At 37.2% G+C, this 13,698-nt stretch overlaps 1 protein-coding gene across 14 annotated transcripts in view; it reads right to left on the bottom strand.

Annotated features, from left to right (window-relative positions):
* LOC128988189 (neurobeachin) overlaps positions 1-13,698 on the bottom strand; it is a 632,264-nt gene that overhangs the window by 375,322 nt on the left and 243,244 nt on the right. For all 14 annotated transcript variants that reach the window (XM_054409436.1, XM_054409438.1, XM_054409442.1 and 11 more), the window contains one exon: positions 13,362-13,466. In XM_054409436.1, the coding sequence (XP_054265411.1) occupies positions 13,362-13,466 (105 nt within the window). The remainder of the gene's footprint in view (positions 1-13,361; positions 13,467-13,698) is intronic.

The raw sequence follows: 13,698 nt of genomic DNA, 5'->3' as shown, positions 1-13,698 counted from the left end.
TTCTAAGGCTTAAGACCTACAGCCCTTCAAAGGTTGAGTCAATACAATTCTTATTGAAGAATATAATACACAGTTTATAAATTATTCGTCAGCTGTTTAATGTTTGCCAGACATTTGTTATTATTTTTATAACCTCATATTCAGTATGTAATAATTATAATCTAGGAATTCCTGTAAAAATTTCCAAAAAATTAAAAAATCTTTTAAATACCAAAAAACAATTGACTTAACGTGTCAAATATTAAGTTGAAGTATCAAAATAAACATGACCCCATGTGAATGCTCTCCTCGTTTCCCGGGGAAACTGTAAAGTGAAGGGCAAAGGGCAAATATGCCCTTGGCAAACACGTGGCAAATTGAAAAGGCCGCTGGAAGGATTATCGGCCCAGAAAAACCAACATTGTTTGCAAAACCTTCCAATGTATCTTTTATAACAGAATAACAGTCAGCGGGAATTATAGACTTTGCCCAAACGTGTACAGAGCTTCACTCTAAAATTAAAGGGGTATTTGTTTTCAAAAAAAGGATTGTGTTATAAAAGTTTTTGCATTGTAATTTTTCTTTAGCTTGTACAGTACCGCATATCGGTTGTTATTAAAAACTGTAAGTTTATTGCGATTAAGTTTATTTATTGCCTTTTGGTAAACCTTTTTTTTAATTTCTAACTATTGAATAGTTTGAAAAGGGCGCCTATCTCAAAACGGCGTTGTGCAACTAAGATTATAATTTGGATTTGAAGGAAATTTTCAAATTTTCAGTAAAAAGGAAAGTAAAAGTTAAATTTCCTCAGAATACAGTTTAGTGTACTTCTTAGCACGTTTTGGTGAAGGTGGTTCACCAACATAGGAAATTTGTAGAATGATAAACTGACGGTTTAAGTTGGATTACATTTTCGTAACACAAAAATCGACAAGATTCAACCCCTCGGGATCAATCTCAAAGTGCGAGTTGTATGAAAAACGCCAGGTGTTAAAATTAACAGGTCTACCTTTAATAGACTGTTATTCTAAAATAATTCCAGGTTCCACCTAAGTGAAATGTTATTTTCCATCAGAAATTAAAATAGAATACGGTGGTTTGTGTTAGAACTTATGCTTAAAAAGTTTTTAGATAAATATATCACTGTAGATTATACACACTAAGATTATGGTTGCATTATTATATACTTAATTTTTACTTAAGAAGTCAAGTGAGTTCAGCGAACAATTGTATACAGGACCATAAAATTAAGAAAATCGTCGTAGGAAATTTCGGATGGATCCACAAAAATGTTTTGATTAACTATGGGGTTAATGGATAAGCTGAAGTTAAAATGAACATACAACGAACCATCAGTTAATATCGAAGCCTTGGTGCGGCTTGTGGCCGCTTTTGATAAATTAACCTAGCAACCCCCCCCCCCCCTTCTGTTCGCCCAAAACAACGGGTGTCAAAATATATAAACTGGGATTTTCACCTAGTGAATGCGGAGCAAAATGATTTTTTTTGTACAATAACGACACATAAATTAGGTAGCGTTTAAGTCCTGTAGTATTTACAGATTTACAGTTTATATTCCCCAATTGTTTTCCTAGTGTGTAGACAATCAACTGAAAATTTGAGTACAGTTAACTCATTGACTATTTTAAGTAAATAGTTTTTTTCTTCACTGATGTCTCATTTTCGACCCAAGCTCTAATCAACCGTGTCTTCGCCATGGTTGGATAAAAGCGAGGATCGAAGAACACTTTTGGAGAGTAGGAACAGAACTATATTTTTCGTCCTCATCAAATAAGCTAACAAATAAAAAATATAAATTATTTTATGTTGCTTACGTTTTAAATTTAGCCTCCAAAAGGTAATTTACATCTGGTTTTAAATTACCAGCAAAATGCCCACGGGATTGTTGTTGTTGATTTAAACAGCTGTTTCGAGGTATTAAACTTTTTGGGCTTTACGATTAAGCTAATGAAGATCCGACTGACTACAACGATTTTATATAACTTTAAAGTGCCTTAAAAATACCTTATCATCTACAATCCAGTTGATAGCAATACAACAATAAATTCCACTTAGGAACGACACTAATTTGTTAGATCATTAAAAAAAACTATTAAGTGAGGACAATTAATATCCGATGAGCTAAACTAAAACTTGATTTGTTTTTTCTCTAACGAGAAATTAAACTACATTGTGCTCCCAACATAAAAGAACTAATACGACGAAATGATGTTTGTATACCCATACAACACTATTAAATCCTGCTGACACAGAAGTAAGAAAAAATTCAAGTAAACCATTTTTTTCATTCAACAGATTATAGTACAACAAAATGTACACCCGTGTTCGGCGTATGTAATAAATACAAATCTTGTAGTTCAATATAAGAGGTATACAGTATAAGGTGGTGACAAAATTCCAATAGCATCATTGGGCTGGATTCAATATAGCAATAACTTGGGAACCGTAATCCTACATCATCGCATTCCTTTCGCTGAGATAGATTTTCAATTTCACACCAATATATGGCAAGACGTAAGACCCAGACAAATTCAAATAAATAAAAAGTTTTCTTTGAAATAGTACAGGGATTTAGGTAGGTTCTTAACAGTAACACCTCAACTTAAAATGAGTATTTAAACGTAATCTACATTTTAAAAATTCTGAGAACTATATCTTTGGTAAGTTTCTAAAGTAGTTACAGTATAAAATTTGGGAACCACGAAATAAAACATTTTATCAATGACACAAAGATTCTTACTCATAAAAGATAATAATTTTCTTAGAAATCACGATACTGTCTACAATTCTCTTACTACAAACGCAATACTGTTAGAACTATTCAATAAGTGATCAGTACAATGAATTGCAAATGTTTTTCAACTTTGCTGTAAAGGTTTTTATCACTGTACGAACTTATACAATAGCAGACGACACCCCGTTAAGTAAATAAGTTAAAATTAATTTGTAATTTATTACATACATGTAAAATATACATTTCGTAATAATAAAGATTTTCCATTTTAAATTTTGCTGCAAGTGTATTTTGGCAAACTGGATTTGGTTGATGAATTTCAACTATAGTTTGATAAGAGTTTTCACAATATTTTTAACAATTTAGGTGAGTAAAAAAAAAAATATCTGTACGTACAGATAAGTTTGAAATAATCTCACGCTGTCAAAATCTACATCATCTACAATCCTATTAAAAAGGACAAACCCTGATTAGATGACAACCAAAGACAAATCTGAGTCTTTCTAATTGACCGTTCTCTGGTTGGAGAGCTGATTGAGGTACACAAGCGGGTTGGCAAAAGGTTCTTAAAGATTTTGAAATTAAATTTAACAATTTACTCTGTACTATTTCCAATTACTTAAACCCATATTTTTATACAATATTCTGCTTACCTTTATTATGATATAACATTAATGACATGGTACGTAAAAGGTAATGTTTATGGTAATGAATACAAGTTTTTAAATACCTGTAGTAAATACTACCACGGGATTCTGTTTATGGTTTATCACTTTACACAACTTTTGGTTTCGAAATGGTTTATTTTCAAGCCGAACATTTATTGTAATTTTTTTATCCCTTGAACTGTGAAGTGTTGTCTGTGTGAATGAGGTTTTCTAACCTATAATTAGCTTCCACCTTATTTATAGGCTAAACAGTGTTCGAAATGTGATATTAGACCAAAATAGTAATTACAGTATGGACATCAAATGCATCCCAAGGATTTAATTACAAAATATTATACATAGACGAGCCAGCTTGAGTATCAATATTTGAATAAAAATTACCAAATACGTAGAAGAAAATATAACATTTAGAGATGACAATACCGAATTCTTGCGATTCCAACGTTTCTATTCCCGCTAGTAATAGCATTCACTGGGTAGATTCGAAGACTTGCAAACCGAATATATCTGTTACATCCGCGGGGTGGGAGGGAGGAGTGGGAGGGGGTAGTAAATCTCTTTATAAGGGAGGCAGCTTTCTATCAGCCGTGGAGTTGTGTCTTCTAATCCCACTTTAACGAACTCGGGCCACTTTGTCAGTCGAACCTTTCACGAGATTGAGACTCGCTCCGTGTGTAGGGGAATGGAATGGGGAAACATGTTTTGTGTAAGCAATTACTTGATAATAAAGTGTGGTTTATGATTTCAACTTGACTTAAGGAGTCGAACTAGGAAATCAAACAGTGAGATGATGTAACAAATTTACGGAGTCCTGCAAAATGAGACCATTCAAACCATAAAATAATCATGAAGACACACATTGTTCTTCATAAATCATTAAGGTACTAAGTGAATGCTAGCTTACGCAAGAATATGGTTGAATAATTTGCAATGCGGATGAGAATAGAGAACTAAATAATATTCTTGACATGAAACCAACAAATGAAGTAAATGAATTGAATTATTGGAGTGAGGTGTTGGGTATAGTAATAAGTAAGGTTCTTGATAAACAGCATAAAGAACTACTGGAAGAATTCAAGAACAACTGCATAGCTTCTTGAGTTGGGTATGGTCGAATGGTACCTTAGTATAGATGCTAATGTAGACAATTGAAAATGTTTCGTATTTTTGACAAGGGTTGTTGTAGGTAACTTGATACACTGCAGGCTGTTTTAAGGAATGAATGGAACATCTTGGGTTGGGTTTTGTGAAAAAGAATTGTAGTTATCTACTTTCTTGTCTTTGCTGCTAAAAAAGCACATCAGATTGAGGTCAAAGAGGAATTTGACAGGTAAAGGAAGAATTGATCATCTTAGGGTAGGTTTACAGGATAAGGATCGAAGTTACAATCTTGGTACACAGCCAGCTGAGGACAAGGAGGATCATCCCAAGGTGGGTTTAGTGGATAATGATCGGAGTAAACTTCTTGGTACACAGCAGACTGAGGACAAGGTGGAATTGATCATCTTGGGGTGGGATTAGTGGATAAGGATCGTACTTAACTTCTGGGTACACAGCAGACTGAGGACAAGGTGGAATTGATCATCTTGGGGTGGGATTAGTGGATAAGGATCGTAGTTAACTTCTGGGTACACAGCAGACTGAGGACAAGGTGGAATTGATCATCTTGGGGTTGGATTAGTGGATAAGGATCGTAGTTAGCTTCTGGGTACACAGCAGACTGAGGACAAGGTGGAATTGATCATCTTGGGGTGGGATTAGTGGATAAGGATCGTAGTTAACTTCTGGGTACACAGCAGACTGAGGACAAGGTGGAATTGGTCATCTTGGGGTGGGATTAGTGGATAAGGATCGTAGTTAACTTCTGGGTACACAGCAGACTGAGGACAAGGTGGAATTGATCATCTTGGGGTGGGATTAGTGGATAAGGATCGTAGTTAACTTCTGGGTACACAGCAGACTGAGGACAAGGTGGAATTGATCATCTTGGGGTGGGTTTAGTGGATAAGGATCGTAGTTAACTTCTTGGTACACAGCAGACTGAGGACAAGGTGGAATTGATCATCTTCGGGTGGGTTTTGTGGATAAGGACCGTAGTAATCTTCTTGGTACACAGCAAGCTGAGGACAAGGACGAATTGGTCATCTTGGGGTGGGATTAGTGGATAAGGATCGTAGTTAACTTCTGGGTACACAGCAGACTGAGGACAAGGTGGAATTGATCATCTTGGGGTGGGTTTAGTGGATAAGGATCGTAGTTAACGTCTTGGTACACAGCAATCTGAGGTCTTGGAGGAATTGATCATCTTGGGGTGGGATTAGTGGATAAGAATCGTAGTAAACATCTTGGAACACAGCAAGCTGAGGTCTTGGAGGAATTGAACATCTTGGGGTGGGATTAGTGGATAAGAATCGTAGTTAACTTCTGGGTACACAGCAGACTGAGGACAAGGTGGAATTGATCATCTTGGGGTGGGTTTAGTGGATAAGGATCGTAGTTAACTTCTTGGTACACAGCAGACTGAGGACAAGGTGGAATTGATCATCTTGGGGTGGGTTTTGTGGATAAGGACCGTAGTAATCTTCTTGGTACACAGCAAGCTGAGGACAAGGACGAATTGGTCATCTTGGGGTGGGATTAGTGGATAAGGATCGTAGTTAACTTCTGGGTACACAGCAGACTGAGGACAAGGTGGAATTGATCATCTTGGGGTGGGTTTAGTGGATAAGGATCGTAGTTAACGTCTTGGTACACAGCAAGCTGAGGTCTTGGAGGAATTGATCATCTTGGGGTGGGATTAGTGGATAAGAATCGTAGTAAACATCTTGGAACACAGCAAGCTGAGGTCTTGGAGGAATTGAACATCTTGGGGTGGGATTAGTGGATAAGAATCGTAGTAAACATCTTGGAACACAGCAAGCTGAGGTCAAGGAGGAATCGATCATCTTGGGGTGGGATTACTGGATAAGGATCGTAGTTAACGTCTTGTAAACAGTATGCTGAGGACAAGATGAAAATTATCATCTTGGGGTGGGTTTAGTGGATAAGGATCGTAGTTAACGTCTTGGTACACAGCAAGCTGAGGTCTTGGAGGAATTGATCATCTTGGGGTGGGATTAGTGGATAAGAATCGTAGTAAACATCTTGGAACACAGCAAGCTGAGGTCAAGGATGAATCGATCATCTTGGGGTGGGATTAGTGGATAAGAATCGTAGCAAACATCTTGGAACACAGCAAGCTGAGGTCAAGGAGGAATCGATCATCTTGGGGTGGGATTAGTGGATAAGAATCGTAGCAAACATCTTGGAACACAGCAAGCTGAGGTCTTGGAGGAATTAATCATCTTGGGGTGGGATTAATGGATAAGGATCGCAGTTAACGTCTTGGTACACAGCAGACTGAGGACAAGGTGGAATTGATCATCTTGGGGTGGGTTTAGTGGATAAGGATCGTAGTTAACGTCTTGGTACACAGCAAACTGAGGACAAGGAGGAATTGATCATCTTGTGGTGGGTTTAGTGGACGAGGATAGTAGTTAACGTCTTGATACACAGCAAGCTGAGGACAAGGAGGAATTGATCTTCTTGGGGTGGGTTTAGTGGATAAGGATCGTAGTTAACGTCTTGGTACACAGCAAACTGAGGACAAGGAGGAATTGATCATCTTGTGGTGGAGTTAGTGGATAAGGATCGTAGTTAACGTCATGGTACACATTAGGATTTTGGTAATATTCTTGGTACACTGCAGACTGAGGTCAAGAACTAATTGATCATCTTGGGGTGGGTTTAGTGGATAAAGATTTTATTAATCTTCTTGGTAAACTGCAGACTGAGGTCAAGGAAGAATTTATTGTCTTTAGGTGGGTTCTGTGGATTAGGATTTTGGTAATCTTCTTGGTACACTGTGGACTGAGGTCAAGAACTAATTGATCATATTAGGGTGGGTTTAGTGTATACGGATTTTAGTAATCTTCTTGGTAAACTGCACACTGAGGTCAAGGAACAATTTATTATCTTCAGGTAGATTCTGTGTATTAGGACCTTGGTAATCTTCTTGGTACACTGCAGACTGAGGTCAAGGACTAACTGAAGATCTTGGGCTGGGTATAGTGGATAAGGACCCTAGTAATCTTCTTGGTAAACTGCAGACTGAGGTCAAGGAAGAATTGATTGTCTTCAGGTAGATTCTGTGTATTAGGACCTGGGTAATCTTCTTAGTACACTGCAGACTGAGGTCAAGAACTAATTGATCATTTTGGGGTGGGTTTAGTGGAAAAGGATTTTAGTAATCTTCTTAATAAACTGCAGACTGAAGTCAAAGAGGGATTGGACATCTTGGGGTGGGTTTAGTGGATAACGATTTTAGTAATCTTCTTGGTAAACTGCACACTGAGGTCAAGGAACAATTGATTATCTTCAGGTAGATTCTGTGTATTAGGACCTTGGTAATCTTCTTAGTACAATGCAGACTGAGGTTAAGGACTAATTGAACATCTTGGGGTGGGTTTAGTGGATAAGGATTTTAGTAATCTTCTTGGTAAACTGCAGACTGAAGGCAAGAAAGAGTTGAACATGTTCAGGTAGGTTCTGTATATTAGGACCTGGGTAATCTTCTTAGTACACTGCAGACTGAGGTCAAGAGCTAATTAATCATCTTGGGGTGGGTTTAGTGGATAAGGATTTTAGTAATCTTCTTGGTAAACTGCAGACTGAGGTCAAGGAAGAATTGATTATCTTCAGGTAGGTTCTGTGTATTAGGATCTTGGTAATCTTCTTAGTACACTGCAGACTGAGGTTAAGAACTAATTGAACATCTTTGGGTGGATTTAGTAAATAAGGACCTTAGCAATCATTTTGGTAACTATCTTTGGTGTCATACAAAAACTAATTATTAAAATAGCTTTTCAATTCAACAGGTGTTTCCCTACAAATTTATTATTCAAAAACACTCAATTACTTTCGGTGCGTCAACTTTTTATCAAAACTTTACTTGTATATACCTACTCCAATCAAGATTTGATAGTGACGCCAATCACACATAACTATCCCACCAGAGGGGTGCGTTTAGTGGATAAGGACCTTAGTAATCTTCTTGGTAAACTGCAGACTGAGGTGAAGGAAGAATTGATTATCTTCAGGTGGGTTCTGTGGATTAGGATTTTGGTAATCTTCTTGGTACACTGCAGACTGTGGTTAAAGAGGAATTGGACAACTTGGAGTTGATTTTGTGAATGAGGATCTCAGTATACTGCAAGCTGAAGACAAAACCAATTGAACAGCCTAAGTGGCAGATTATGAAGAAATTGTTGGATGCCAGTTAGGCGTGGATTACTCTCATTGTAAAACCAGGATTACAGATGAGCATTGCAGTTTTACAGACGAGAGCTCTTTTCTTCACGTTATTGCTATTTGATCCCTTAAACATAAACATAATTTACACACAGATTATCTCTGAATTAAAAACAACTATTATTTGTCAGGGTTTTACAACAAAATGTTTTAAACAATGTTTTAAAAACACAGTGATTTGGACAAAGTCATGGACTAAAAGAATGAGTACCTAATCATCATACTAAACCAACACAAAGGTTAATACTGAGTAGATACATAATATTTTACAACTACTAGAGGTATTAATAGCATTTAATCGTCACACCCTTATATTGATTATTTAAAATTACAAATGTTATAATTTCGGTGCCAATAGGTTTTAAATAGGTTAATCTATAATTAATCAGCTATTATTTGAGCAGATTCAAAGCTTAAAATTTATTCAGATGGCTCATCAATGTATATTTTTTTGTTTAGTATTCAATTAATTCAAAGTATTTTATTACATTGAAAAATTAATAAATAATAATGATGTCTACAAACACTACAACCACTACCTACACCCCAAACACTAACACAACACTAACACTAACACTGTGTCTACAAACACTAGGACTAAACAGCTGATACTGGTTAGTGCTCCCGGGTAACACTCCCAAGTTTCTCAGCCTTGTTAGTGCTTGCTAAATACATGTTGTATAACTTTGTAGGAGAGGGGGGGAGTTTTCTTCTCCCCTCTCCACTCTCCCTCTCACTTTGGGAGACTTCAATTAACATTCAGAGTGTGCGTATGTATGAGGGTCCTTCAGATAATGACCAGAACATGTGTGCACATGTGTGTTGAACATGTGTGAACATGTGACAACACCTTTGAACTTCACCACGAGTCAATACACCTTCAAAGCTTGTCTTGACTAATATTTAGATTTGTATGAATTTAGTAATTTCAACCTATACAATTACTATTACTATTTGGCAAATTGAGTTTTGTTAGAACAACATCAATTATGGATAATCCAATAACTACACAAATTTTTTTCATCATATTTTTTTAGATTCCTGTACAGAATTGTTTTACATATTACTTCAGTCTAGGCCTAGAAGGGGTCGGGAAATTATCACTAAGGTAAAATAAAAAATCCATTGGTAATAGGTAGGATTTGAACCTAGGACCTCTTTGACCAAAGTCCCCGCTCTACCTCTAGACCAGCCCATCATATTATGTTTCAATTAATAATTTACAAAGTTTTTTTACAAATAAACAATAATTGTGAAACTATAGGTTACTGGCGAGACTAGAGTTAGTACTAAATGAACAGTTAGTTTCTCTTAATGAGACGTGTCATATGTTCAGTGTTGTTATCAGTAAGTGCAAGTACTTGATAACATATCTCGCAGTCACTGAAATATCCAGTTACGCAAGTTGAACTTTCATTCTAGACTACTCGTCTACTTAACTATGAATTACAAAGGATTTCAAAACTAAGTAATGCTTTAGAAGCAATTTTAGGTTGTGTTTGAATTGCTTATATCTTATTATATTTTTTATCAAACAACATTATATGTATTTAGGCACAAAACAGCAAAAAGTACAAGTTTTTCTAAGCTGATCCCTAGAAAACTGATTCAGATACATGTTCTTGTTCTATAACATAGCTTCAAACGACACCTCCAACGTGAATTACAATGTTAAAAAAGTAAAATAAAATGAGAAACTTAAACTTAACGTTGACAAAGTGAACATTGATTTCTTGTAATATCTACTCAAGGATACATTCAAAATGTCTACAAAACTAAATTAACAATGTGGTAAGCCTACTGTCGTCTTTATTTACAGGTTTCTAAATTATCAATCTTTATGTCAACCAGTTTTGAACATTTAGAATCTATATATTAATAGGCAAGTACCTATTAATCACACCAAGCGCAGAATACTGAAGTAACAAATGTGACAATGGTCTACCGATCTCTAGAATGACAAGGGTGTGGTGAATTGTGTGATACGTTGTACTCAATGGGCCCTTTGTTAAGCTGATTGTGGACCAAAGTTCACTCTAGCTGGACAACATAACAATTCACGAACCTCTGACATATATAAATTGACGCATCATTCTTATTCACTTAAATAAACTGCATAATTTACTTTATCCATTCAATTTTTTAAGATTCCATTTTGTGGGGAAATTATTTCCAAAATAATATGTATATCTGCTTTTCGCAAAATGAGTTACATAGGCCTCTCAGCTTGCTAAATTGTGATCTAATGTGCCAAATAATAATATGTTATTAGGCTATACAGTTTGTTAAATTGTTATCCAGTTTCGTATTTGTACAAAGTGGACTGTAAGTTATTGACTTGTGTTCAATATGAGGATTTTACTACACAGGATTATATTTTGACATTGCCAGTTAATCCTAAATCAGAATGGTGAGAAAGACTTGATACGCTAAAGTAAACACTGCAGGTTATTGTCATCAGAAATGTTTTAAGGTATATATTTAATTCATAAAATAAAAACTAAAAGGAAATAAAATCTTTGACAAGACCCAAGCAGCAGGCTTATTGAGAAAGATAATCTTTGGAAAAATGGTTGTATGTCAAATGTGGGTTTAGTAATGAAAGGTTGTTACCAGGGTTTCCTATCAACTACTTTAGATTCAAACAAGCTACAATTAAAAATATTGTCCCTTAGCAACAGTTACCTGAAAATCATTTGAATTCCAAATTTGTTAGAGATCAGTCACATACAAATTTACTGCAATAAAAATTAAGTAAAATGAAAGGAGAAATAGAACAAGTTGTATCGGCTGTGGTACAACTAGACAACTACGGCCAGTCTGGAGTGAGGGTGTCAGAAGTTGCAGACTTCCTACGGCAACAATACGGCCCGGACAGCCTCTCTGGGTACAAGAGTGCATTGAAACTGGCCATCAAGGAAGGGTTTTTGACCATCAGTGAGAACCGGTTGTTTCCAGCAGTGGCTGACTCCGAAATGTTGGAGGCACGCAGACGAAAGAGGCAAATTAGAAGGCGGTATGGTGGCATGAGACGATACAGTAACAGCGTAGTTGTAGCCCGACGTCGTAAACGATCCACCAGGACACGGCGTGGTGGTAGACGACACAATGATGACAGCGTAGTCCTTGCCAGACGTCGCAAACGATCCACCAGAAGACGCCGCCGTCATGCAGGTCAACATCACGAGGCAGACAGTGAAGTATTAGAGGCCCGACGCAGGAAACGATCTAGCAGACGATCTACCAGAAGACGCCGCCGTCATGCAGGTCGACATCACGAGGCAGACAGTGAAATATTAGAGGCCCGACGCAGGAAAAGATCTAGCAGACACCGCAGACGATCTCGCAGAGGACGTCACCACGATATCACAGACGTGCTAGAGGCTCGAAGAAGGCGTAGGTCAGCAAACCGTCGGTCTCGTAGACAAGCCAGGAGGCACGGTGACTCTGACAATCTCATTGAAGCCCGGCGACGTCGCAGGAGCAGTCGCAGTCGCAGAAGCACTCGTAGACGTAGTGGCCGCAGACATGCAGAGGCCCAAAATGCTGGAGAAGCTGCGCGGCTTGAGGTTGATAACCCATCACAGCCTGCAGAGTGCAATGAGGAGTAACCTCACTAACATTTCGTAAATTTTGTGTTTCTGTCATGTCTTGTTGTGAAAATACATAAATTATCCTGTTGATCTTATAATATTTTGTTTTACAAAGAATTGTATTTAATAATGACTTGCTACAATGCATTACAAGATTGTAAATGTCCTTAGAGTTATCCCGAAGACATTTTAACACATTACAGAAAAAGTTCACGAGTACAAAAACTAATTGCAAAAACTATTCCGAAGGAAATTTCAGATCAACCTGATCTTCTTCTGCGGTAGCTAGACATAGGTGGAGCTAACCACATCAGTACTTGTAGCTCATCAGATGTTATCACTGACATTCCAGGCTACTACCGTAGGCTATGAAACATCAATAGAATTATTATTTTAAGCAGGATAAAAAATTGTTAGGTTCACTACCTTGAAAGGCTGTAGAAACTGATTTGAATATAAATGCTTTACATTTTAGTTTTATGAAAATGCAATAATGGATTATTACACTAAGGAATATTTAAGACATTTAGATATTGGCCATTTTATCGATCAGAGGTTTAAGTTTTCGTTTACACGAAGTCAGTTGGCAGACAGGCTACTTGCCTCACGTAACTTAAAATACACTAGAGCCAGGCAACCAGCCCTAGACATAGACCTACTACGTGCTTTTAAAATTCTGAGAGCTATTAATATACTGAGATAAATTTGAGCAGGTAATATGTGATCGTATGGATTTTTAAGCATAGCCTACTAGGTTAAAAATATTTTTTTGAAGGAGAGCAAGAAAATTGGGATTCTTTCCTGAACGTTGTTGGATTTATAATAACGTAACTTAGCTTATCAGGTCACAAGGACAGATCCAATCCAACCTAAAATTTGTTCGTGACGACGATGACAAAACAAATTCCGTCCAGCCTGGCCTAGATGCTCTAGCTAAATGGGTCGATTTACCAAGTATTTCAAGTAGGCTAGGTAACTTAGGTTACTCCAACATGTTTTAAGCTACAGTATTCTAACCTGTAAGTTTGGTGGGCAGTGGTCTAGTAGCTCCAACATATGTTTGATGTTCTGGGCGTCCTGGATGACGAAGTTTAACTCCATGTCAAACTCCCCGCCCACGAGCTGAAACATTGTACGTTCAATAACTAATTACGTAAGTGGAAAGTTTCACTAAGTGTAACGGTACGTCCAGAGTGCACGCTGATTCAGATTTTCGGCAGCAGGAATGGAACTTGCATTCAAATGGATGTGGTCGTAGTGGCCGCCGGTTTCTGAGCCCACGCGTAAGCATCTGCATACCGGAATTCTTATTCATGTTGGTTTCAGATTCCGATTCAGATTTTGCTGGTACGCA

Source organism: Macrosteles quadrilineatus, unplaced genomic scaffold, assembly GCF_028750875.1.
Source record: "Macrosteles quadrilineatus isolate MER2022 unplaced genomic scaffold, UCM_ALF_1.0 Scaffold_2__2_contigs__length_208266976, whole genome shotgun sequence".
Classification (NCBI taxonomy): Eukaryota; Metazoa; Arthropoda; class Insecta; order Hemiptera; family Cicadellidae; genus Macrosteles; species Macrosteles quadrilineatus.
The sequence above is the reverse complement of the archived record's forward strand: the minus strand, read 5'-3'. Positions and strand labels throughout refer to the sequence as shown.